General features: G+C 37.4%; 1 protein-coding gene across 1 annotated transcript in view; it reads left to right on the forward strand.

Annotated features, from left to right (window-relative positions):
• The window catches only part of myo1d (myosin 1D), a 128,766-nt gene that overhangs the window by 16,223 nt on the left and 86,085 nt on the right, over positions 1-26,458 (forward strand). The window contains exons 2-11 of the mRNA XM_059324375.1: positions 9,356-9,564; positions 10,355-10,448; positions 12,075-12,240; positions 13,042-13,095; positions 13,475-13,570; positions 15,111-15,227; positions 17,082-17,285; positions 17,699-17,844; positions 18,646-18,760; positions 18,904-19,074. Coding sequence (XP_059180358.1) covers positions 9,356-9,564; positions 10,355-10,448; positions 12,075-12,240; positions 13,042-13,095; positions 13,475-13,570; positions 15,111-15,227; positions 17,082-17,285; positions 17,699-17,844; positions 18,646-18,760; positions 18,904-19,074 — 1,372 coding nt within the window. The remainder of the gene's footprint in view (positions 1-9,355; positions 9,565-10,354; positions 10,449-12,074; positions 12,241-13,041; positions 13,096-13,474; positions 13,571-15,110; positions 15,228-17,081; positions 17,286-17,698; positions 17,845-18,645; positions 18,761-18,903; positions 19,075-26,458) is intronic.

A 26,458-nucleotide genomic window follows, 5' to 3' on the forward strand; every position in this document is an offset into this window, starting at 1 on the left:
TTTTGCTTTTTTTTTTTTTACAGTATTTTTCAATTGCTTAGTTTTAATATTGTCAGTAAAATAAGTTTGTTTACTGTTATTAAATGGTAAGCGATTGGCACATTTAGCTGATTTTTACTGTTTTATTTTTGTGATTTAAATTATTAATATTAATATTAATACTAATTTATTTGTATTATTTTGAGTCTAAATTAAGGAAGGTGGAGATGTTGGTAGCTCTGGTAACAATGTTGCCAGCGGAATGAATTTTTTTTTTTATCTCTATTAGCAGCTTTATTTTGAAAGGGAGCTCCTCCTGGTTCCATCAGGACCACAGAACCAGGCTTATTGTCCCTCTAACTCGTGACTTTCTCTGTTTATATTAACTCGTAGACCTACTTGATTTAACATTTAGTGAGGGACAGAGCATGTATTTGCTACCAGTGCATCCCTCAGTGGGAGCCAATGATTAGATCACGTATATTCTCTCTTCAGGCCTCCTCTGTCTGTCTGCCTGTCTGTCTCTCTCTCTCCATCTCTCATTTCCTGGCAGCTCTTGGGAGGGGTCCTTGTTGGAAATAGATCACAGGGCTGCAGGTCAGACGGGTTCAGACACACTTCCCTTCACAGCTGGACAGACAGAGAGATGAAGCCATGGGGGAAATAGAGGATGATGTAGAGGGAGTTTGATCTGTTACACCTGAAGGATTTATGCACCATAAACCTTCTTTTTTAAGCTTTATTTACACTCAAACTACAACTCATAGCTCAAGCTTTTTCTAACCCGTGGCTGCAAATCGCCCAATTCAGCCAAGAAGTAAACAGATGACCATGTTACCAAATTTAAATCTCCATGTAACTATAAATAGCAATTTTAGGAGACTTTTATGAGCCATAAGGTTCTCTAATCTCAGTCCTGTGTCCATTTAAATCCTCCTAAATGAGAGTGAACAGATGGGTCAGCCAACCCTGATTCTCACGCTCCAGCTGATTGATTTTTCTTGTCTTTTCTCTTCTCCCCATGGAAGGATGACACACTCAAATATGATTCCTGGATGCTATTTATAAAGTGAGAGGTGGGGGGAAAACTCCAGGACACCTCTGGGCCTTTGACTGGTTTAAACTGTGCAGCTTCACAAAGAGTCCTGTTGATGTTGGACCGTTTGTTTGTGGTTTGTTTGTCCAGTGTGTAATGTTTTGTTATTGGGTGGGAAAAGGAAAACCACAACGCCAGAGTGACACTCCCAGAGATAATGTTTATACAAACATCCCCCTGACATATGATTCACTGTATTTTTTGAAAAAGAATCTAAAAATGTAGCAAACCTTCCAATAAGTGACATCTGTTGGGAAAAACCTGAGTCATTATAATAGGAGTTTCCACCTGTAACCTGAGTGTGGTTTGATTTAACAGATAACATCAACTTGTTGTAACAGCTGAACAAATGACAGGAGCTGTTTAAATACCAGACAAATCATAGCTGGACCTGAATGGATTTGTAGGCTTGTGAGGACATTTTTGTTATTTACTTTGTTGTCATTAAAGTAAAGGTCAAGAAGTTGCCTTGGTGAGCTCATAGAGCATCAGGTAGGAGTGGGAATCACTCAATCAAAAAATCAATACAGCATAGTATTGCGATATTTTGAGTGGCAATATTATATTGATTCATGGCCAACAAGTATCGATATTTACCGTTTTGATATAATATACTGGTATCATATGAAACTAGAAGATGTAAGGAATTTATAGGCACCATGATACCATGTGCGTCATGATATCGTGTCGGGAAGTCATGTGACCTCTGACGTCATGCTATCTCAATAAAAATAGGCTGTCTGGGTTCCCACAAGTCTCCTCTTTACATACATAGCTGCCTCCCAATTTAGAATGTGCAAAGAAAATAACACAATCCATTAATTTCTTTATTTTCGAAGACTTCAGGCCATACAACAAGAGTGGAAAATGAAGAAACAATTCTAGATTTAATTTAATTTTGTGGACACAAAATGCAGTTAAACAGTTATATCTCAATATAGTGTATCGCAATACTCACCATATCTCAAAATGCTTAAAATCGCAATAATATTGCATTGTGACTCAAGTATCGGGATAAAATCGTATCGTGGGGCCTCTGGTGATTCACACTTCTAGTATTTTCTATTACACATTATGTCCCTAAAGTAAAAACATTGTCAGCATCTGTTTTATCTAATAAAACAAAGTCTGTTTATCTCAATTCAGTCATTTTTATTGCAGCAAAATGGGATTGTTATAAGTCAGACTGACCAGCACTGTCTAAATGTTGCATGGATCTGTCAAACTGAACTGCTTGTATTACAGTCTACACAGTCCAACTTAACTGACAGCAAAATGTGTGTTTTGAATAATGCAGCTTGCACAAAAAAAGTTATGCAGTTCCTCCATCAACTGGGGGATTTGAAAGTAAATTACTGACAAAGGTCCTGAGTGATCAAAATTAATTCTGATTCAGAGCGAGAGCAGGTGATTGATGATGGTTTATAATCATTAGTTGCAGTCCTTCACTTTAGTTCCCTAATACATTATCTCAGTGTCCAGTGTGGGAAACACCTGCAGGTGTTCTCGTTATAGATATTGCCACCTTCTTTCTATGCATCCCCAGCTGGGACGCCACATACCCCCCTCCCATCATGTATACCATTGTCCCCAGAAGCTATTGTACATGTGCGTTAAGTGGGCAGCTCGCTGCGTCGGCCCATGTAGGGGAGACGTCTCAGACAAAGACCTCCGATTGACGTCTGAACAATGGAGCGGGCACACAGCGGCCTCCTGACTGAGAGGACCGAGGGCACAATGGCTCTTTTTCTGCAGCACCAGGGGAGGAAGAGCAGCATGTTAGCTTAGCTGCTCACAGGAATGACACTGGAGCTGCTTTTTCTATGCATTTGATGTCTGCACATGACACTGACAGAATGTATTTAAAATATAAATTATACACAGGTTAAAGTACACTTTTGTACTTACTTATTATACAGACTATATACTATACACTATTTTTTGCATGCAAAATCCTCCTTCTCCATTGACTTACATTTTAGATTCTGGAAGTTAAGTTAAAATTAGCATTATTTCACACTGAAGCCTCTTAATCAGCATCTTTATCCCACCATACATTGCTCGTCCCACTCTGTGCAGGACTCATTATCGTGTCGCATGTCATCGTCAGCCAGTTGTGCCAGTTTGTGCATGCTCTGACATACAGTATGAACACTCACACACAGATCTGAACACAGAAGGATGAGCTAATCTGGGCAGCATGAACAGAATCATTATCATTCTATGATTGTATGAGAGCTCAAATTACTTTTGCATTGCTCTATTATTCCCTGTTTTGTTTGCAGATGTGGATAAGTCACTATACATCAAAATTAAGTGTTATTTTTTATTTCTTAGTCAGATATTTTGCTGTTATGCCTCCTTCGGATTTTTAAATGTATTTTAAAGTTTATTTTTGTCTGTACTGGCTCAGCCTGTCACAATATCGACTAATCAAGCTCAGCAAAAACTATGAAGGTCATGTCCATAGATTGTATGATATTGCATTGAGAATGATACCAACCTTTTAACCAACATGGTGCCATAAAAACAGCAGGGTTTTCCCTACTATTATAAGACTTTGGTGCAGCTCCGAAGTGTTTTTCTTTTACAACAAAAAAAAAACTTTCCTGGGATATGTTTTGATCACATTTGTGTTCAAGTTTCACCACGGGCGGGGCTCAGATAGCTCCCACACACAGATGATATATTAGTTAATTGCTCTTTGAAAGGGTGAACTTCATTTTTATGCTATTATTGACATTATATTGACATTCATAGCATTTTTTTCTGGGGCAATATATCATCCAACAAAATGTAGTTATCTCGACCATCCTCATACTGGCATTTTATTTCATATGTTCTTGAATGCATGAACAAGATACTTTAAAAGTTTAGAGAAGACAAGATGGGTAAACAGGTGAAGGTTTAGGAAACAGATAAACAAGAAGAGTGTGATGGTTATCTGTTACCAGCCTCATTCTGAATGTTTTGGTTGCAGCTCAAGGTCCTTTAGGTTGATAAATACTGTGCTCACTGCAGCAACATCAACACTTTTCACAGTTTGATTTGTAGTTCTACCAGCGAGTCAGCATTTCTAATTCAAAGAATGTATATCTCAATATCTGGCAGGTCTTAAAACAAATATGAGTGCTTGATTGATTTTTATCTGGCAGTCGTTCCAAAACCAAAATCGCAAATGCTTAACTCGGGCCTATTAGAAGCGTTTTGGAATAATATGCTTTTGGCGTTGTTTGCGAGGCAGCGGCAGAGGTTTGGCAGCTGTGAAGAAAGAGGCCATTCTTCTGTGGAGAGAAACTGGGATCCTAGTCCTCTTTGGAGAGGAAGGAAGTCAGGCAGGCAGGCGGGCGGGCGGCCTGGGGCGGAGAGAGAGATCAAAAGATTGTGAGAGTGAGAGAGTGAGAGAGAAGGGCACAGAAAGTGAGATGGGGCCAAAATTTATCTCCAGAAGTATGTGGACTCCAGAACATTACACCTGTATACAATAAAAGTAATGATAACATAGCACTCACAGAAAAATCTGAGCATGCAAAGTGCTTTAAAGAAGAAAAATATACACGTCACATATGAATTTCACACATAAACCACCTGAACGCTGTGCACATGCAGACAGGCGTTCATGCTCTCATTCCAAAACAATCTGCTGCCACAATCAGCCTTTCTGGTTTCAGTCTTTTCCACCACATTTTGGAACCTGGTTGCAGAGATTCGCTCCCGTTCTGCATTGGGTTGAGGTCACAGTTCTGTGCAGACTAGTCCACTTCATCCTCACCAAACTAGGGAAACCATTTCTTCATGCCGCTGACTCTGTGTATTGTCATGTTGAAACAGGAACATGTCATCTACAAAAAAATGTTGTAAATCGTCCAAAATATCATTGTTTGCTGCAGCATTTATGCAAGGCATGTTGACAGGACAGGAGCTGGAGAAAAACATGGTGTGAAGAAAACTTTTTTTTGAGAGAGATTGTAACATTCAAATTTGTTCCCTTGGTCAGATGGAAACATGGACTCAGTGTTGTAATATTTATGACTTATTTACATTTCAGTTGTGTCCGTATCTGATGAATGTATTTATGATCGCTAATATTTAGCTAAGTAAAGGTCAACAGTCATAAATCAACCTTTAATAATGATGTCCCAGAATGACCCCGAGATCAGGTCTGCACTTCAGCTTCACTTCTCACAGGTTTTCTCTAAACTGGTTTGATTGCTGTTGTAGCTTAAAGGATTTTTTTGCAGTATCCTCTCAGTACAGTGTGATGTTGATTTGTTTGGGGCAGAATTAGTTGTGTATGAATTATTTTTGTAATTGTTGAGTTTCTGTAATAATGTGATCTTCTTTTTCTGTGATTTCTCGTTACTTATTTAATGCTGGACGAAGATGTTCTGCGATACAACTTACCGTACAGACGTCTTAGTGCTATCAAATCTGAAAGCAAATAAGCGTATTTCCCAAATGCTAAACTCATCCTTTAGTGAAAGAGGTATTGTATCTTTTTTAAAAGCCTTTGTTTGATTAGCATTAAGTAAAGTTACTAAAATTTCCTTCCAGCTCTGAACCTCATTAGGTCAAAATTCCAATGATAGCTTTCCCTCAAAGTCTATCTAATGAAATCAAAACCGTGCATTTCCATAACATTTCAAGTTTTAGGACACTCGTGGTTCCATCAGGTCCCTCAGATACTTAAGCTTTTGTGATTTATATTTTTTAACTGTAATTGGGTGGTTGACGTGAACTCAAATTCAAAGTGAAAAAAATAATAATTCAAAAATATATGTCAAATGATATATAATTATATTCCCTTATATGTGAATAATTCAAAACTGAATATGTCCATTTCTAATTCTTCACATATTATTCACTTTTTGGTGTGGTAGTCCTAAAATGTGTCCACCGGTGCAACACAATAAAGAATGTCATTATTTAATTCAGAGAATGTTGGACAGATAAGATAGATAAGCCAAAGGCATATTAGTTTGTCCCAATTATATTTCCACATCAAACATACCCCAAAAAAATTCAGAATTATGTTATTTATATACTATAAGATGTACACATAGAGACTTCTCCCAAATGCCTGGGTTACGTTCATTATAATTGGTATAAAACCCAAGGAATCTTCATTTCATCCTTATAGCTGCATAGTGATGATAACATTATTGTACTATCCCACACTTTTTACATACATTTTTCATTAAAATACCTTTTCCACTCACAATTCAATTTGTTGCACCACAGGACATTCCGTTGCACCATTGGACAACAGAGTACTAGTATGCCCATGTCGTGTACAAAGTCAAATTAATTATCAAACATTGTCAAATTTACTTTCTGCGTCTCTCTCTCAGGAAGTTCTCTTTCCTCTCAGGATCTTCATTCAGCCTCTCCCTAAACTTCCTAGACCTTTCTTTGGTGGTCATTTCAGCCTCTCACTTTCAACATGGAAATCAAACTAGCTTTAACAAAACAGGGAAGGAAGGTTTGAGTTGTGTTGTCCTCAAATTCTGAGGTTAAGAGAAAATGCAAAAAAGCTACTTAAATTAGTCATTAAAAGTTGCTCTCGTTAAGGTTGAGGAAGTTTGCACCCATCCATGATCTGATGTCAGCCAGACAATCAAGCAATGGCTGGAGTGCAGCCTGCCCATCAACATTAAGAGGCAGATATAGCTGGACATGTTCTGCAAAGCAGTGGAAGGAGATGTTATGTTTGACTAGGATGTCCCCTAGGGGTAAAATATATAATAGGAAGAGGATGGGACCTAGTATAGAGCCCTGAGGGACCCCACAGGTGAGGGGGGCAAAAGAGGAGAAGAAATCCCCAAGCAGGACAGAGAAGCTCCCGTCAGCCAGGTAGGACGGGCCATCCAAATGCGGCCGTCCATTAACCTCCATTCATTTTTTAGACTCGGATTATATCTCTTTTGCATATTTAAACTAATTTTTCAATAAAACTTGTAATACAAAAAATGTTTGTTTACATGTTTGCTTTCACTATGTTAATTTTCATTATGATAGGAGTAAAGGAAAAAAATAAGTGAAACTGACGTCATGTTGTACTATAGGACAGTGCGTTTCACCAGTGGACATTTTCGAAATCAATGCTAGTTTGCGGCCTAGCTATATGAGAGACATTCTTCATCCTGAGTAACAGTGTTAAGGTTTACATTATTTTCAATTATCAATCAATGTAAATTGATAAAAATATTCAGATCAATACTTAAACTGCGTTGTACCAAAGGACTACCTTAAGACGACCAGTTCCAACACTGCACGGAAATAGTAATATTATGAAAATATTTGAGACAGAACTGATCTTGTGTGCAGTCCACCTGCTCCAGAGATGTCTTCTGTCCTTCCTGATTCTGGAAGGACCCCTCTCAGTAATGGGGTGGTCACATTAATGCCTGTTTTATATCTACATAATGCCGTTGCTCCAGGAGGACACCAGTTTTGCGGACAAAATGTAATGTGTCATAATAACTCTACATAGGGACCTTAACACTTATATCCTCTAGATTCATTAAGTAAACACTCGTATGACATGCATTCAAGTATTTTAATGTATTTAGATTAATTTTTCATTAAATTACAGTTGTTTTAAGATAAGTAATGCTACCTAGTACAGTTGCACCGGTGGACAAATGTCATGTTCAAAACAGAATATTTGCATAGTTGAAGAACGATACTCATTGTTTGCAGATGGATTAGATGTAGAAGAATGAACTGCATATTAAAACATTAATTTTAATGAAATATTATCAAATTTTAGTAATATTTGTCACTGGGAACACAAAAATTGAGCGTCACGTCAACCACCCAATTGAACTTTACCGAATAGGTTTCATTCCTCTATAACGGTGTCTCAAACTATGGCAGGTTGTTTTCTTGTATTTGAGTGAATTAGGCCTGGAAACTCCTTGAGAAGTTCTTGAATTTGATGTTAAAGAAGGTGTGGGAACTCTGGATACTTTTCACATACTGTACATGCACATTGAAGTTGTCTGGCATTTTTATAGGAAACAAACAGCTGTATGAACCAAGTACAACGTTAGTCCAAGTGCAATGAATGAAGACCTGTACATTTCAAGTTGAAATAAAAGAGGCAGAATCTTCTGGATAACATGAATAAAAAGTGCAAGCAGAGCATTGAGCCCCTTAGATAGACAGTCCTATGACCGCCCTGGTAGTTTGAATCTTGACTGGAGTTAGTGCAGGTGATGCTCTTTGTTGTGGCTGGTGTGGTACTTGGATATTTAGCGTTTCCAGAGGCTGTAGCGGGATCACTTTTAGGAATATACTGGAGACAGCATAGTTTCGTGATATTTTGCGTGGCAATATAATATAGATTCATGGCTGCGGAATATACTGGTATCATATGAAACTAGAGGATCTAAGGAATCAATAGGCACCATGTGCGTCAGGATATCGTGTCAGGTAATTGCAATTAATTGAAGAAGAAAAAAGGTGGTCTAATTATTTTTTTCCATGACTATCATCGGACAGGGCGGGAGGAGTTTTTCTGTGGATCTCTGGTTTGCAGTTATGCATCTTTTCTCCAGATGCATAAACAATTCTCTGGAAATTCTTTCATGCTGAGATGTGTTCCCTTTATAAAAATGAGTCCAGATACACATGATATTTTATTGTGAGGTGAAACGCAGTTTTTTTTAACGTTTCATTCAAAAAAAATTTAGAGCAGTGAAGCTTAAAATTTTTGAAAGCTTGATAAAATGCTACAGTTGTTGTCGTACATACATGATATCAGTTCGGTTCAGTTTGACTGAATACTTTGTTGGTCAGTCTGTGGGTTTGACTCTCTTTGTGGAGAAAACAATTCTTGATTGAAATGAATTTTTTGGACACAATATGCAGTCAAACAGTTAAATCGCAATATATTGTCTCGCAATACTCACCATATTGGAAAAATGCTTAAAATCACAATAATATTGTATCGTGACTCAAGTATCGGAATAAATTTGCACCAGGGGGCCTCTGCTGATTCACACCTCTAATCAAGAGCTGTTTTGGTCAGAGCAGAGAAAACAGTCAGAAAGTGTGAGGTCAGGTCTCACACCTCTCTGATGCTGTTGTTCTCTCTAACAAACTGTCCATGCACGCATCAACACTTTGAATTGAACTTTCAGTGTTGTTAACATGCTTGCCACGACAGTTACACACCTTTAAAAATGCAGTATTTCTATAGTCAGTGTGGTGATAAATTATCAAATACAAACTGAAGGATGTCTGGTATCTGATTACCTTTCTGTGTGTCCTCAGGTTTGAGAAGGGGAGGATCTACTCCTACATCGGAGAGGTGGTCGTGTCCGTTAACCCTTACCGTGCCATGAACATCTACGGCCGAGACACCGTGGAGCAGTATAAAGGCCGCGAGCTGTATGAGAGGCCGCCCCACCTGTTTGCCATCGCTGACGCTGCTTACAAAGCCATGAAGAGGAGGAACAAAGACACCTGTATTGTCATCTCAGGTAACGCGGGGAGCCCCCCTGCAGGGGCCACACAAAGAGCTCACACATGTTTCACTCTCTTGTACAACTTAATGTAACTACAAGCAATATGTATCCCATTTTCTTATAATAAAAATATAAAGTCCTGCCCGTAATTGTCCTTTATTTCCTCTTGTACTTGGGTGTTTTCTCTCCTGAGAGATGTTCTGGAGGAGGAAGAGAAATATTAATATAACATCTGCTAAGTTAATGAAAGCAATTCACCATATTTCATTTAAAAACAAATATTTTACAATGTGTTCACAAGTTGTGTGGCAATGTGGAGAAAACATTCAGAGGATGAAGCGCCACCCAGTGGTCAGAGGAGGAACTGAACCCCTAATAAAACCCTCATATCAAATCATGAGTCCATAAAGAGATATAGTTTGGTCTAATAATAAATAAATATAAGATAAAGCTAAAAAAAACAAACAAAAAAAACATTAAAAAACTGAAATGTTTTTGTGCTATAGAGTATGTTTAGTCATTTTAAAATGAAATTAGTATTACACAGATAATCACACTTTTGGTTAGCCCAGTCTACCAACTTGTTTTTCTCACACAAATATTGTCATATACAATATAACCCTGTGAAATGTCAGAAAGGTTTGATGGTATGAAACAGGGCTAAAGCTGAGTATTTGGTTATTTAAATCACTTGAGGTGTGGTTGTTTAATTTGCAGGTAAACAAACTGCCTCAAAATTAGAGATACTAATTATATAAAGCGTTATTTATTTAAAGATTTCCTGCTCTGTGTGTCTTTCTCACAGGGGAAAGTGGAGCAGGAAAGACAGAAGCCAGCAAGTACATCATGCAATACATCGCTGCTATCACCAATCCCAATCAGAGGGCTGAGGTTGAAAGGTGAGCCGTTAATCCTGAACACGCTGCTGCAGTCTGTGCACAGGTTCGTTTTCGAAACTAAGCTGCAAATACAGTCATGGAAAAAATAATTAGACCACCCTTTTTCTACAACTTTGTGGTAATTTTAATGCCTGGTACAACTAAAGGTACATTTGTTTGGACAAATATAATGATAACAACAAAAATAGCTGATAAGAGTTTAATTTAAGAGCTAGATATCTAGCCATTTTCCATGGTTTTATTGATTATAACCAAAATCATTATAAAGAAAACCATGGAAAATGACTAGATATCAGCTCTTAAATTAAACTCTTATCAGCTATTTTTGTTATCATTATATTTGTCCAAACAAATATACATTTAGTTGTACCAGGCATTAAAATGAGCAATTAATTGAAGGAAAAAAGGGTGGTCTAATTATTTTTTCCATGACTATCCGGAGGAGTTTTTCTGTGGAACTCTGGTTTGCAGTTGTGCATCTTTTCTCCAGATGCATAAACAATTCTCTGGAAATTCTGTCACACTGAGATGTGTTTCCTTTATAAAAATGAGTCCAGATACACATGATATTTTATTGTGAGGTGAAAACTCCTTTTAGTGCTTGACACAGCTGCAAGAACTTCATGCCCTATGACTGATTATCGTCTTTCTAGGTCAGCTTTATTATCTTATCACAGCTATTGTTGTCAGAAGTGAGTCATTGACAGATATTAATACAGCCTGTAGTCAAAGTCTGTCAGATCACACAGAGATATATTTCCAGCTCAGTGAGGCGTTAGACCAGATCACTGATAAAGAGATAGTCAGCACCTTATTGCACCATGTTACAGAATGGTTTTATTTAAGTGTGTTGAAATCTTTAAAGTCGACAAAATATAGTAGGTCATGGATAAGATAAGATTTGCACAGGGAAAATGTTTTAAGGTCGACTTTACTGTTACACATTTATAATCACTTCAGCAGGAAAAAAACAACAAGGAAACATGGAAAAAAGTATCATTATCAATGAATTCACAAAGTAACAATAACACATAACACAACACAAGAATTAAAAAAATAATGTACAAATTAATTAATGAAAAGGTATACTACTACGACTATTAATAATAATTTCTATTTGCAGTACATTTGCAGATGTATTAGTTATTATAGTTTTTCATTATTTTTATTTTATTTTTTATCATTTTTTTCTTTGTTTTCAATTCAGTTTAATAACATTAAAATGATAATAATCATTATTATTATTTACTTTATTAAGGGCACAGAATAAGGGTCAATAGCATTCCACATAAAAAAAACGGTCAATAAATACAATAAAAACACAAAATCCATTGTAGTCCATATGCATTTTCACTTATTTTTACAGGATTTGCACATGTGCTTCTGTTTTCTTAACTGTGTACATGTTACTTTGTATTTCACCTGCATTACTGGATTGTTTTGCCCACTTGGGGGCAGTAAAAACACTTTAAAACAACAAGATTTGGGATATGATCATGTACTACAGTAATGGTGAACCTAAAGTAGAAGGCTCTAGTAGCACATGTGCAGTTCTGTATCTCACCTCTTCACAGTTTGAGTTGCTCTTTACCTGTAACGCTGTGCTGCCTTTTTTCCCCCCTGCAGGGTGAAAAACATGCTGCTTAAATCCAACTGTGTCTTGGAGGCCTTCGGGAACGCCAAGACCAACCGCAACGACAACTCCAGCCGCTTCGGCAAGTACATGGACATCAATTTTGACTTCAAGGGAGATCCCATTGGAGGCCACATCAACAACTACCTGCTGGAAAAGGTAAAGCATCACCAACAGAGCATATGACCTGCTGAGGTCAATGATTATTTCACTCATTTAGTTCAATAAGGAGTGTATTGTGGGTGAAGAGTACCCTTTACCCTTACAGTTACATAAAGTACCCTTTATGTAACTTTTTCTTGACAAAGGAAAAGGGTTAAATATTTTTGCATTGTACAATAGTTTGTTTCAAGCAAGCATCTGCTCTAAATGTGCTCATAATTCCCACACAGTAGTGTTCTTCCTCTTTGTTCTCCATTGCATGCAAAAGTGGTTCCCAACCTGGGGGTCGGGATGCTCTGTGGGGTTGCTGGATACTGGAAATCTGAAGGGGATGCATAATATTAATACGATGCAGTAGAAAACTATTAACCTGGTTATGTTAATTTTTGGGATTTTTTTTCTGTTAATTAAGTTTATAAGATGATGTTGATTTGCAGAGGGATTTCTTTAACTTTTCTGTTGAAACCAATGTAAACATTCAGTCATCATCTGTTTACTATAAAGAATTTTTTTTAAGGAGCTGAACTGCTGGTCACTGTATGAAATTCTCTCTAGGTTTTTCTCTAATCCTGTGAAATACTGGAGACTGCTTCCCTTTCAGTCCTGCAAAACTATTCAGCGGAAATGAACATCACTCTTTTTTTGAGTTTCTCACAACTCAACTTGGGGAAACGGCTTTCAAGTAGACATAGCTGGACTTTAAATGGTCATAAACCAAAAACACTTGGAGCCACTGGCCTAGGTTATAATGAAGAGTGATGAAACTGATGTTACACTTTCCTTTTTCCCCTCGAACAGTCCAGAGTCATTTTCCAACAGGAAGGAGAGAGGAGCTTTCATTCATACTACCAGGTACATTTGTGTGTGCGTTTGTGCACATGTGTGTGTTTGCATGTGAAGAAAGAGTTTGTGTGTGTGCATGCATTATTTTACTGTGTGTGCAGCATATGAAAGACTAAAGATGTATAAATCCATGCAGACTTTCCGAGTTATCAAGAGGCATTTTGTTGGATTTGTTGGAGTTTTTGGAGTTGAAATCGAGGCCTCAGTTTGTGATGGATGTGCAGATGCAGACAATTCAAACATGACAGACAAGCTAATGAGTCAGGCTGCATTGTGTGCATAATGTATGAGTAAACAAGGAGAGAGTTGAAGGTAGTTTACACTGTATAATAGCTATGTAATGATGCAAAGGTCCTGTGTGATGTGTTTGTTTGTGGTCCTTCACCAGCTGCTCAGAGGAGCTCCAGACTCCCTGTTACGCTCTCTTCACATCCAGAAGGATCCGACAGCTTATAACTACATCAAAGTCGGAGGCCAAATTAAGGTGGTTTTCACAATCCAACTCGCACACAAACAAACAGAAGAAGCACAAAAACAAAAGTCTGAGTGAGTGTTGGTGTCTGCAGAGAGATAAATATAATCCAGCATATGACTTACAGATGTGTTCCACGCCACAGTTTACACGTTCCTGAAACAAAACCACACAGAATCGCATGCAGAGAAAGTATTTTCAGTAACCATCATGTCTGTGTTACTGTACAGAGGAGTGTTTTTTATTAAGACCTCTGCTGTGCGCCGCTGTTTTTGCACGAGCTTAATGAGAAGGAACAAAACCACTTGACAGCAACAAACAGCCTGATGTCATGGAACACAATGCAGCAGAACAGCTGAGGCTGCGTTTTGTGCACCGTGTGCCTCAGCGGCTTTCGATTTTTTACAGCGAGACATCACAGTTCAGCACCAGTTTGTAATTTAATTAATGGTGGGAATTTGATATCCCGGCAAGATTAATTGGAAGGGAAAAAAAGGCTGTTAGTCACAAAATACTCACAAACAACGTAGCTTATCCACATTCATCATCGCTTCAGCTGGAAAAACAACATTTTTCTAAAGAAAAAATTACTTTTTTACTCAAAGAAAACAAACTGGTATTGCCCTGAATCTTGTCCATGTAAAACAAAAACAATAATGTTAATAAGACATACTGTAGAAAGAACAAAAAGGTTAATAAATGTAAAATTATTATTATCAATTATTTAATTTATCAAAGGAAACAATTTTTAAAAAATAACAACAAACTAATGTATCATTATTTATTAATACATAGGCTACTACTACTACTACAACTACTATTAATATTAATGATATAATAATAATATATTAATGAAAATGCATAATACTGCTGTACTACAGTAGTAGTAGTATCAGTAGTTTTATTTCAATTATATTTATTTATCACATTACTTATATTTTATTATATGATATATAATTCATGTATTAATATATAAACAATATTTTTTTATTATCCAATATAATAATAATAGTATTAATAATAATTCAACAATAATAATAATAATATGATTTTGATAATGAAAAGTTATTATACTACTACTACTATAATTATTTATTATTATTATTATTATTATTATTATTATTATTATTATTATTATTATTATTATTATTATTATTAATAATAATAATAAAAACAATTATTACTATTATATTTGAATGTATTAATAAGATGGCATAATACTACTACTACTGCTACTACTTCCATTATTATTATTATTATTATTATTATTATTATTATTATTAATAATAATAATAACACTAATAATAATACAATTATTACAGGTAAAACATCCCTTGCAAAATGTTTTTAACTACATATCTAAGAAAACAAAGTTATGAAAGCTTATTAGATAGAAACCAAACTACACTACCAACTACACTAATAATAATAATAATAATAATGATGAGAATAATCATGTTTAAAGCTTGCTAAACATTCCAGTGATTGATGGAGTCAACTCCACCATAGTTAACTCTCAGCATGTTCTCGTCCTCCTCTCGTCTCTCTCCAGTCTTCCATCAACGACGGCGCTGACTTCAAAGCCGTAGCGGACGCCATGAAAGTGATCGGCTTCACCGGGGACGAGATTCAGACTGTTTACAAGATCCTGGCCACCATCCTACATCTGGTAATACCCGATAATATCAAAATCCTGCTCGCTCCTCATGCCAGCTGTGTCCCAGTATGGGAGAATCAAACACATTAGTGCCATGTTGGCAGAGCGGACCGGCGTCCCTGCCAAGACTCTGAGTCTATGACAGATCTCATAGTGCACCTGTTTATTATTCTGTTGTTGTTGTTTCTTGTTACCAATGGATACTGTGTCCAGTACTGAAGCAGCTCACATTTAATCTTAATAAAGTAGTTAATGTAGCAGTTTATTTTACATTCATAGCAAGTTTCATATAAGAAAAAGTGTCATTTCGTCCTCATTATAGGGAAATGAAGACAAAATGCACAGTTTTTTCACAGCTATTACATTTATTAGATGATGTTGATTTTCAGAGGCATTTCTTTAACTTCTTTAATTTCTTAATTTAACTGTTCTGTCATAATGTGCTTATTATGGGGAACTTTATATTGGTTTGTATGTTTGCCTGTAGAAAAATGAACCTGATTGGAAAAAAAATGCACATTTTTGCAGCTTAACTGCTGCTCACTGTATGAAAGACTCTCTAAGTTATATAAGAATATAATTGAAATTAATTAGTTGGAATTTTATCAATTAAAGACCTTGAACCCTGCTCTTTGAAGCAATGTGCTTATTTGAAGATAAGATCGACATCACTTTTGTGTCTGTACCTGGAAACAGTGAGTCTGGCTCTGTCCAAAGGTAAATCTTGACTTTTTTCACAATTTAATCTCCCAATAAAGAACTATAATGTGTAGTGTAATAGCTGATCCCCTTAATGTATAATAGACTCTGCAGATTTATACTACATTGCTCCTTTTTTCCACAAATCACAGCACAATGTTCGACACACTGAACTCCACGACCCGCTGACGGGTTTGAAAGGCATGTCTTCTTTTTCTAAAATCTCGCCAAAATTACACTGTTCATCACAGCCAGAAAGTGTAAAATCTGAAATAATTATTGGATTTTCACATTTCTGAGAGTCCTTGAATGAATCAAGTGTGACGAATGCTTTCATTAGGAAAAATATCCAAATCTGAGTTTAAATATTGATATTTCACCAAAATGACAAATTAAAAATCATTAAATTCTGCACACTGTGGAGCCATGGTTGACTGAACTGAGATTATCGGTCATGTGAACAAATTAAAAATTAAAAAAAAAAAAAAAATTCAATATTTATGGGATGTGGAGCTCTCTTTCCCCCCCCCCAATATTAAATGCATTATTCTAAACGTCCTTAATGTCTATAAAAAAAGTTTTATAGCTTATATATCAGATAAAATACTCTGAAAGTTCCACTTTGTATCTTAGGTTGGTAATAAATCTTTTATGTTTTTGGCTCCTTCTCCTGCTTGAAATAAGTTTCCTTTTAAATATCAGCTTGTTTTCTCATCTTTAAACAAAATGCTTATGTTTTCAATAATGCTATCGCTGTTCATTTAAAAAAAAAAAATCTAAATATTTTTCTTTTGATGGTGTCTAAGGTTGTCTAAGTCATTTCTTTTGTTCTTTTTTGTCTTGGTTTGCTGTTTGATGGTTGCTTGTTTTGTCACTGTTGTGTTATATATCATCGTGTCTTGTACTGTTCTGTTTCCCATTTGTTGGGTGAGTGTTTGTTTTGGACCCTTTTGAAAACGAGATGACACATCTTGAAGCGATTCATCCTGATATAATACATTTCTGAGACAAAATATCCTCCTAATTAACACTGTTTGTCTTGATTATTTAATCTGTACACAAACAAAAATGTAAAAGAGACATATTGTGGTTTTTTTTGGGAGCGTGAACATTTATAAAATGCTATGAACATGTTATGCACTAATAAATAAACCACCCTCTTTGCAGGGCAACATGACGTTTGGGGTGGACGGTGACGTGACGCTGATCGAGAACACAAAGCTGGTGTCTGTGATCCGAGAGCTGCTGTCCACCAAAGAGGAGAACGTGGAGAAGGCGCTGCTGTACCGCACCGTGGCCACCGGCCGAGACGTCATCGAGAAGCAGCACACGGCTCAAGAGGCCAGCTACGGACGGGACGCTCTCGCCAAGGTGGGAGGATAGAAAACGACACATTGACAAAGCCTTTCTCTGCAGCCGGCTGCACAGAGAAGAAACAACAGAAACATTGGCCTGCTGTTTCCCAGAGGGTTGTGACATTTCACTTAGTACTTGGCGATATTTTTACTGCGATTCACACTGATTCACACAAGCATGAGTCACAATGTTATGACTCCAGACAGAGGCTGGAGACTGTGGAGGAAGCGATGTATGTAGGCAGTTTATAAACCGGCACTGTGGGCTGCGAACAAAAGTCTGACTCACTCGTATTGTGACATTTCACTCTCAGAGACCGTTTCTGTGTGAGACGGCTCTGTGCTCTGCGCCCCGAAGCAACGCACTTGCTCACCAGCTAGCAGCCAAATAGTCTAATAACCACTTGTAATATTATTTGTCGTCCTCAGGCCATGTACGAGCGCCTGTTCTGCTGGATCGTGGGTCGCATCAATGACATCATCGAGGTGAGAAACTACGACGCCAGAGTCCACGGGAAGAACACTGTGATCGGCGTGCTGGACATCTACGGTTTTGAGATTTTCCAGAACAACAGGTTTGGATGAACATTCAACCAGTATAAAAAGTATCAAAACATCTGCATATTTATAAAGATATTTTACATTTGTGACCAAATGTAACCACACACACACAAACCACAATAAGCTGAAGGGTGTGTTTTCTTTTAAAAAATTGCCAAAAATACACCTTTTTATCATAGCCAGAAACTTTCAAAACAGAAATAATCAGTGAATTTTCCTATTTCTGACAGTTCTTGAACAACATGTGTCACGAACTCTTTCATTTAGGAAAAATCCCCAAATCTGAACCTAAAATAGTGATATTTCATCCACATCACTTTATTCTACATCTCTTTTAAAATTATGCTAAAAATAAACTGTTTGCACTAACCCAATCCTGTAAAAAACAATAAATTCTGTGCTCTTCAGAGCAACTTTGAAGCCGTGAATGACTCAGATGAGACCAACAGTCACATGACAAAAATTCTGAGAAATTTGAACTGAACCGCAGGCTGTTTACACAGAGTTGAGAGGAGATGACAAGAGAGGTTGGAAGTGGAGGTTATATAGAGGCCATTATAACTGTTATTCTGCACAAAATATTTGACATGTTTGAGTTGCACACTAGCCATGACTCTTCTGATTCAATATAGGTATTTTTTGCAGTGAAAAATGAGACTACAGTGAGTAAAATGTGACAGGACTGTTTGGGGTTCAGAGGGTTAAAATGTTATTGGTTGTAACACAAAGTAAGGATCAAATCTCTCTGTATAGAATTAGTAATGCATGCTGTTGCATCCTCAACATAAGATTAACATTACCCTTTTGTGTTGTAGCTTTGAACAGTTCTGCATCAACTACTGTAACGAGAAGCTGCAGCAGCTTTTCATCCAGCTGGTGCTGAAGCAGGAGCAGGAAGAGTATCAACGAGAAGGCATCCCCTGGAAACATGTAAGGAGGACGGGTTTGTTTTAATTTCACCGATTCACAAAGATCTCAGGAAAGCAGTTGGACTGCTTTTATTCACATAGTCTGCTATATATTTCTGTCATCCTAACACGTGTCTTCTTATTCTCTTTGTCCTCTGTCGTTAGATTGATTACTTCAATAATCAGATCATTGTGGATCTGGTGGAGCAGCAGCATAAGGGCATCTTCTCTGTGCTGGATGAAGCCTGTATGAATGTGGGCAAAGTCACAGATGAGGTTTTTCTCCAGGGACTCAATGGAAAGCTGGCCAAACATGTCCACTACACCAGCCGCAAGGTAGGAGGCATTAAACACACATCTGACTTAGTATTAGATTATTAGTTTGATATTAACTAATGCAGAGTATGTGACTTCTTGAACTGAAGTCAATAATAATGCCTTTGAATCTGGTTTTGAGCTCGATCACACATCATACATCACGTCTCCTTTCACTTCCACTGAGTTCACTTTAGAAAGTGTCCCATTTTTGTCTTTTTTTTTTTAGTGGGATCTTTACGGGGCTATAGCAGGTCAACAATAAATGTCACATAAATCATCTGAAGGCTAGAAACCTGAAAATGAATTCAAGCTGCAAAAATCTGTGATAAATGTTTTGCTTTGGTACCTGTTTAAATATTCAAAGTTTAGAGTGTATAAAACTCAAAACATAATAATGAAAAGTAGCTATTAAAAAATGTTAGGGCTTTACCTGTAAGAGATTAAATGTACAATATTTTCTCAGTTAGAGCTAAAAACAATCCGTTGATTTGTCCATTGACAGAAAATGAATTCTAATAATCAATCATTTAAGTAATTTATCAACCAGAAATTGCATTATTTATAGTTCTAGCTTCTAAAATATTTGAAGTGAACTGAATATTTTTTTGGTTTTTGGCATCATCACCTTCAGCTCAAGGACATTATGGTTGTAATTTTCGGCTTTTTTGACAAAATTTAGAAGTTATGTCTCCTGGCCGTAGACTTTTGTGAGCTATAAAGCACATTTTAGTTGAATAAAATGTTAAAATGTTTAAAAAAAAAAAAAGAAATGTATATAAGCTACACATTTTTTGAATTGAAGAATACAAATTGTTTTGGGCTGACCAATGATACATGTAAAGAAATAACTGTTTCATTTCGTATCATTTTTTGTCACAACCACAGGGAGTCACTGCAGACGGCCTGAAGAGCCACATGTTATAGACTATATGGAAATGAATACATTAATCAAAACATAATTGGCATTTTAATCTATAATTTTAGGAAAAATCTATTTTTTTGTAGCCCTAGTTTCAGTGCTGAGTGTGCCATATTTGGTCTGACTTTTACAGTTAAATTGGTCATTTTCCAGTTGATTTAACACATTTCTTCTTTCTTAAATCAACCTTAATATGTAATTATGAAGCAATAACTCAGAAAGGATTTGGCTGCAGTAACCTGAGAACAGCAGAGGGCAGATTGCACTGTGCAGTAAGTAACCATTAGTGCCTGAACATGATCCTGTTAGTTTGAATAATCAGGAAGGCTCGCAGTCTAATTCACTCTAATGGTGCGTACAGCCGGACAAAACATTACATAAGCCCGCTAACATGGAACGTTTCTGTTGGGATCAGATGACTGAGATAAAGGTGAAAGTCACCCGTAATAACTGATCTGGGGTCAGAGGATTTGGGGCAGCTGATAGAAGTTATTTTGTCTTTTTTTTAAACGACTGCCGTTCTCTGTTCGGACACAAGGGGGCATCAGCTGTCAGAGAGAGCGCGCAGGAGTCTGACTCGACACTTTGCACAAGTGATGTCACTGGCAGCCAATAGGACTGTACGGAGCTGTAGCTCTGCTGTGTTTATAGAGGGTGGGGAGGAGGAGGAGGTGAAAGGGAATGTATTTACAAATTTATGAGGAGAACGGAGCAGAGAGGGAGACATGGTGATGCAGGGAAAATTAATGATGTCAAGTGGAAGGTGGACATCTGCAGACTGAATGTTTCTGACCATTGCGAGGTCGGTTTGAACAGTAATAAATAAAGCAACAGGCTGCAAAGTGAGGCGAAGAAAGCAGATTTAACTCCAGGTTCCTGTGTGAAGGAAAGACAGAATTTTGAGCCGATTCACACAGAGACAGAGAACTGTATATAAAAGAATTCAGGAAGTCCCCAGAAGTCAGGATGACCTGGAGACGGTTGTGGTGCTGCAGGGTGAATCAACCCGCTCTCTGCTGCTCTCTGACCCGCTCCAGACTTACAGTTATGCAGCTGTTACTTGGAACCAATATTGCTATGAATCAATATTGGCTAGAGAGCGTTTTCCCCCCTGTACAGTCTGGAGTCCTGTTGCCAGGCAACATTAACACAATGGACTTTTTTTCGTTGGTCAGGACGTAGTGTGAAGCATTGAAGATCTCTGGGGTGTTTTTTGGGCGAATAAACACCATTTAAACTACCAGTCATGAAAGTTAATTTCGCCTGAGTTCATTAAAATGAAAATTCTTTTTAATTTTTAATGTTTTCATTATACCAACATAATGTTTTTTTTAAGCGGCAATAAGGACATTTTGAAACATTTATTAATGCACATTATGTCTCAACAATTAACTTTGCCTGTAAAGATATATTTTATATATGTTTCACTGTCTTAATAATAATAATAATAATAATAAAACCTTATTTGTTTAGAACTTTTCACAGTATAGTTCAAGGTATTATTTGAATTAGCCTTTCTGCGAAATAATACTAAATATTATTTGCGTACTAAAAAGTAGAATTGATTGTTTACCATGATATACAGCAGGGAAAGAGTTTTTTAATTAGATTGACTCTGAAAAGATTCAGAGGCTCATTTTCATACAATTTTTAAATTTCCTTTCCTAAATTTACTATAACAGAAAATCTAATAATTAATAAGACAATGAACACAATAAAACCTTGTAGTTTTCTGTGGATTTTAACCTTATACAGTCTATGATTTTAACCTGTCCCACTTTATTTCACGTATATAAAAATGAGCTCCTTTTTGTGGTTTACGGTGATTAATTAAAGTCTGTAGAACTCGTGCATATTGAGACATTGATTGATATTAGGGTGATTAATTCTGAGGGTGAGTAATTGTCCCATATGGACATTAATTGAAAAGGTGTAGCAGGAGGACTGTCAGGACTAATTAGACAGTTTGTTTTCAGCACCACATAGTGGTCAAAGTGATATCTGCAGACTTTTTCTGCCAGCACACTTTGATAGTCTTATTATAGAGACTGAAAACACCTGTTCTTATTGTTCTCTGAGAAATCATTGTAAAGCAAAGCTTGTAGGGAAAGACGTTGTTTTCACGTGAAGAATGGAGCCTGTGATGTGTTCTGAATCCTATATTCTATATGTTTTAAGAGGGTTTCTTTCAATTCAGGAGCGGGGTTGAGATTTGTGAATTACTTTCAACCAAAGGGGAAAAAGGAAGAAAGAAACTACTCCTCTGTATATTAGTGTGACCCAAAATAGACATCCTAACCCACACTCACGATGCAAATGAGCTCTTGGGAAAGTTCTGAACATTTCAAGGCTGTGAGGGTACAAAGTGTACACGAGCTGTGCAGACTTTAAACACCCACCGTGGCTCTCCAGCCTCGCCGCTCACATCTCTCCCCCAGCCTGTCTGCCAGGGATAAAAGTGTGAAGGTTGGAAGGAAAAAAAGTGTGAGAGAAAAGGAAGAGAGGTGCACAGGGGGAGACTGGAAATTAAATGTAAGAGGGAGAGAGATACGCACATCAAGGGGCAGAAAAGAGCCGAGGGACATATGAAAACCATGGCTGGAAATATAGTAAATGATGATTGATGTAGCACGTGAACTTCTGCTATAATTTAAAGGCAAAATGGGAGAATTTGTCTGTTTCAGTTTGTAGAAATGGCATTCAAGGTGGGCCCCTCCTCCCCAGCTCCCCAGCAGGTGAAACTCCAGATTCACGCTCATTTTAGAACAAGCTCAGTCCACTTGGCTTATGCATTTCTCTTTGTTTGTTTGTTTTTTCCGCCACTGTGTCCACCATTTTTTGTAGCTTTCACCTGGAGGTGTACCTTCCTTCACGCTGTGGCTGGGTGTAGGGCTGGGCGGTATATCGGTATTATGAGTTATATATATTTTAGAAAGAGATATGTAGTTGAGACAATACAACCTTACCGGTATTTAATCTCTTTTGATGTTGACTTAACTTATGGTGGCTATTTGTTACGGCCGTTTGCTTGCCTCTGCACCCGACAGGGATATAGCATTCTCTGGTTCTCTTACTCTTTGGCTCAACCCCGAACATTGCACATTGTAAGCTTCAAAACATGGCAGATACGGTGCCGGTTGATAAAGAGGAAGAGCTGGAAGAGTGGTGAAAAAGAATTAAACGCATCTCCTCTGAAGTAGCTGAGGAGTGAGCCACTTCCTTCTCACAGCAGTTAAAATGTTGCACTTGCACAGTACCAATCTGGCTCCTACTAGAAAAACAGCAGTTTAGTTCAGTTGCAGACAACAGGCTCTTACTGCACTGAGGTGAAGCTGACCTTCAGCAGGTAAACAACTTCTCTTGCCTGGATGGAAAAACACTCTCTGCAAAAATAAGAGGGGACTTTTATTGTAAAGAATTTATAGGAGATTATGTTTGTTTATCCTCCATTTTACAGCCTTTCTTTTCACCACTAGTCACCATGGATCCGCCCACTACTTTTAAACTTTGTCGACTCTGGCAAGCATTTCATGGAAGCACCTTAAAGCAGGAGACGCAAATCACTGCAGAGTCAAACCGAAGCAAGGCGAGCCAGCACATGCAAAAAGAAAAGGCCTATTAGTTTGCACAATATCATTTATTCATTTTACAAATGAAAATGCATGCCCTGAGACCAATTTTAAAGTTGTTATAATCACATAAAAATGACTTTAATAAAAAAATAAACTGATGTATATAAGATAAGGTAAGATATTCCATTATTAGTCCCACAATGGGAAAATTTTTAGTGCAAAGCAAAAATAGAGAGAATCATCAATAAGATAACAATAAATGGAAACAAGCAATATTAACAAGAACTACAAAAGTATTAACAGTTTATAGACCGACCCACAGTACATCACACAGAGAAAAATATTGCACAGTGATAATGTACCTGATTGAAGAATTGAAGGTATTGAGACCTTGTTGATATGGAAGTGGTATTTCTGGGAGGAAATGCAACTATAAGAAAACCCACTTTTATAAAGAAGATTTAGCACAAGTTTGTGTCACTAGTTTGACAACAACATCTCAACACAAGAGCTCAGCTGCAGAGCATAAACGAAGCAGCTGAGAGCTTGGGGAATGAGTAATATAAATAGGACGTTGAGTGGATGTTGATGTTTTTATCTAGCTGCTGTTTCCACTGTCAAGAATGAGTCTTGAGTCCTGCCAACATCCGCCTCTTACACCCACCACAAAAACAAACAACACACAAATTGAATATCGTGCAAATGCAGAACGGTGAGCAGCAGGAATTGATGAGAGCCTCGAAGCTGCCAAGAAGTGAGCAGAGATGCATAGGAAGAGTCTGAGTCAGAGATCTATTCCTGGAGATGTTCCTGTAACACAATCTGAGCTGGTGTGTGCAGTTATGTTCGCACTCTTCTTCCGGTACGGAGAAATGTCTTTACTCAGTACAACCTGTCCTGGCTGTTGTCAGTCCATTCATTCATTCATTTTTTCACTGCTGCATGTGTTCAGTAAATCACATGTTCAAAGACACGTGGCTGACAATGCACACACAAAGAGGCACATGTTGCCACACAGACCTGGAGGAGAAAGAAAAGGACTGATCAAAAGCAGAAGAGGAGAGGAAGTGTCTCTCTAATCTGAGCTTCCACATCTCCACATGTCATGTTGCTCTGCAGTCTGCTGAGAAGAAATTCTCTTTACTGGCTCCCGGGCTTCTCAGCCTTGTTATGAATTAATCAGACGCTCCTGATGCACGGGAGCCACGGGCGTGTTTACAGAGATGTCTTACCTGAAGGAAGACGCCTGGATGTGATGCTCTGCAGATGAAGCTTCAGTCTGATTCTTCTGTTGCAGTAAAACGTGTCTGCAGTTGTTTTTCCATCAGGTTGTTTGTTAGTCTCTTTACTTTCATCACTCTGAAATCTAACTAGTCTCATGAATGTTTTACTCTTCTTGACTTATACTGCATACTTGTTTACTTGAGTCATAGAGATTTTTATCTATTTTTAGGTCACTGCACCACATCAGAACTCGCTGCTGAAGTTCTTTATTTGTCTTATTGACTTGTTGTCTGATTATAGATTTTTTTTTTTCTCTCTTTGTTGTCCGAAAACACATTTTTCTGCCCACACTACGTTATGCATGTACAATGTTGATCCTTTTTTTAACTGATGTAGTTTCAGTTATGTTTTAGCCACATGCTAAATGAGCTGCAGAGACTAGAAGGTGTTACTTTTCAAATGAAGCCTCATACATGTATTCTGAACTTACAGTTTTCTTTGTTAGAAGCTTTGGCTCAAAATTGTTCTTGGTCTAATTCTAACCCTTCCCCTACCTCTGAGCCTAAGAGGTTAATGTTCTTACTGATAAACGTCTGATTTGTAAATGTAATGAATTCAGAATTTGAGCCATTCTTTGTTGAGGTTGTACAAAAACACACAAGGTTATAGACAGCAGATGGGCTTCACAGTTTTTACTGGAAGTTGAAACACAACTCAAATCAGTGATATTGATTTCAATTTTAGGAAAGAATTACGTATTTATAGAGTTATATCGAAGGGGTCGAATGTAAAATTAATTGGTACAGAACAAGTACACTGGAACCACTGAAGTATAGATTTACTGCCAAATTAGTCCCTACTTCACAACATTTTGTTATTTAGAGCTTGAAAGATTAAAAGTTAGCAGTTAGCCCAACAACAAATGAACAGCTTTAAATGTTGTATCAGGAACATGTTGGCCTCAGACAGCAACAGCTAGCTTGTAAGGTTGGAAACTTTCCATGGGAATTAACAGGAATTTATGGGAATTAAAGTGAATAAACCGCAAATTTACAGCGAGTTTTTCTGGGTGTTCTGATATAGTAGGAGTGTTTGAAACTGCGACCTTGTGACCCTTATGGCTTCATAAATGTTATTTTTTGGCAAATAAACTGTTCTGTCGTTAACGTATGAAGATGTGTTGGTTCCTCTGATCAGGGACCACAAAGGACAGTTTTCTTCGGGAAAAAGAAACAATATGTCAGTTTTTTTGTTTGCAGCTTGTTTCTGCTGCCCACTAGTGGATAAAAGAACTTAGTTATTGCAGGTTTGGCATCCAGTACATCCAGTTATTTTAGAGCCAGAACTTATTGGTCTTTTTATGGGATCAGCTTTATGTTTAAATCAAAGCTGATCTGAAGCATCAACACGTATCTTCACGGTAAAATCTTTCATTTCTGTCCCAAATCGAATCTCTTGTGTGGTTACCATCCTCTCTCTGCTCACCTCCTCCCTCCCTCCTCCCAACTCTCTCCGTGTCTCACTGTACGCTGCTTTGATCTTCCCAGATGTACTTTTTTTTACATTTTATTTAATAATTTGCTGACGCAGTAGTTTCTGCTGGAGCGGCTTCATTTCCTCATTGCCTCTCCGACTCTCTGTCTTTACTTCTTTCTCTTTCACACACCCTCCTTCACGCTTGGTCTCT

The sequence above is a fragment of the Centropristis striata genome, chromosome 21 (genome assembly GCF_030273125.1).
Source record: "Centropristis striata isolate RG_2023a ecotype Rhode Island chromosome 21, C.striata_1.0, whole genome shotgun sequence".
NCBI lineage: Eukaryota > Metazoa > Chordata > Actinopteri > Perciformes > Serranidae > Centropristis > Centropristis striata.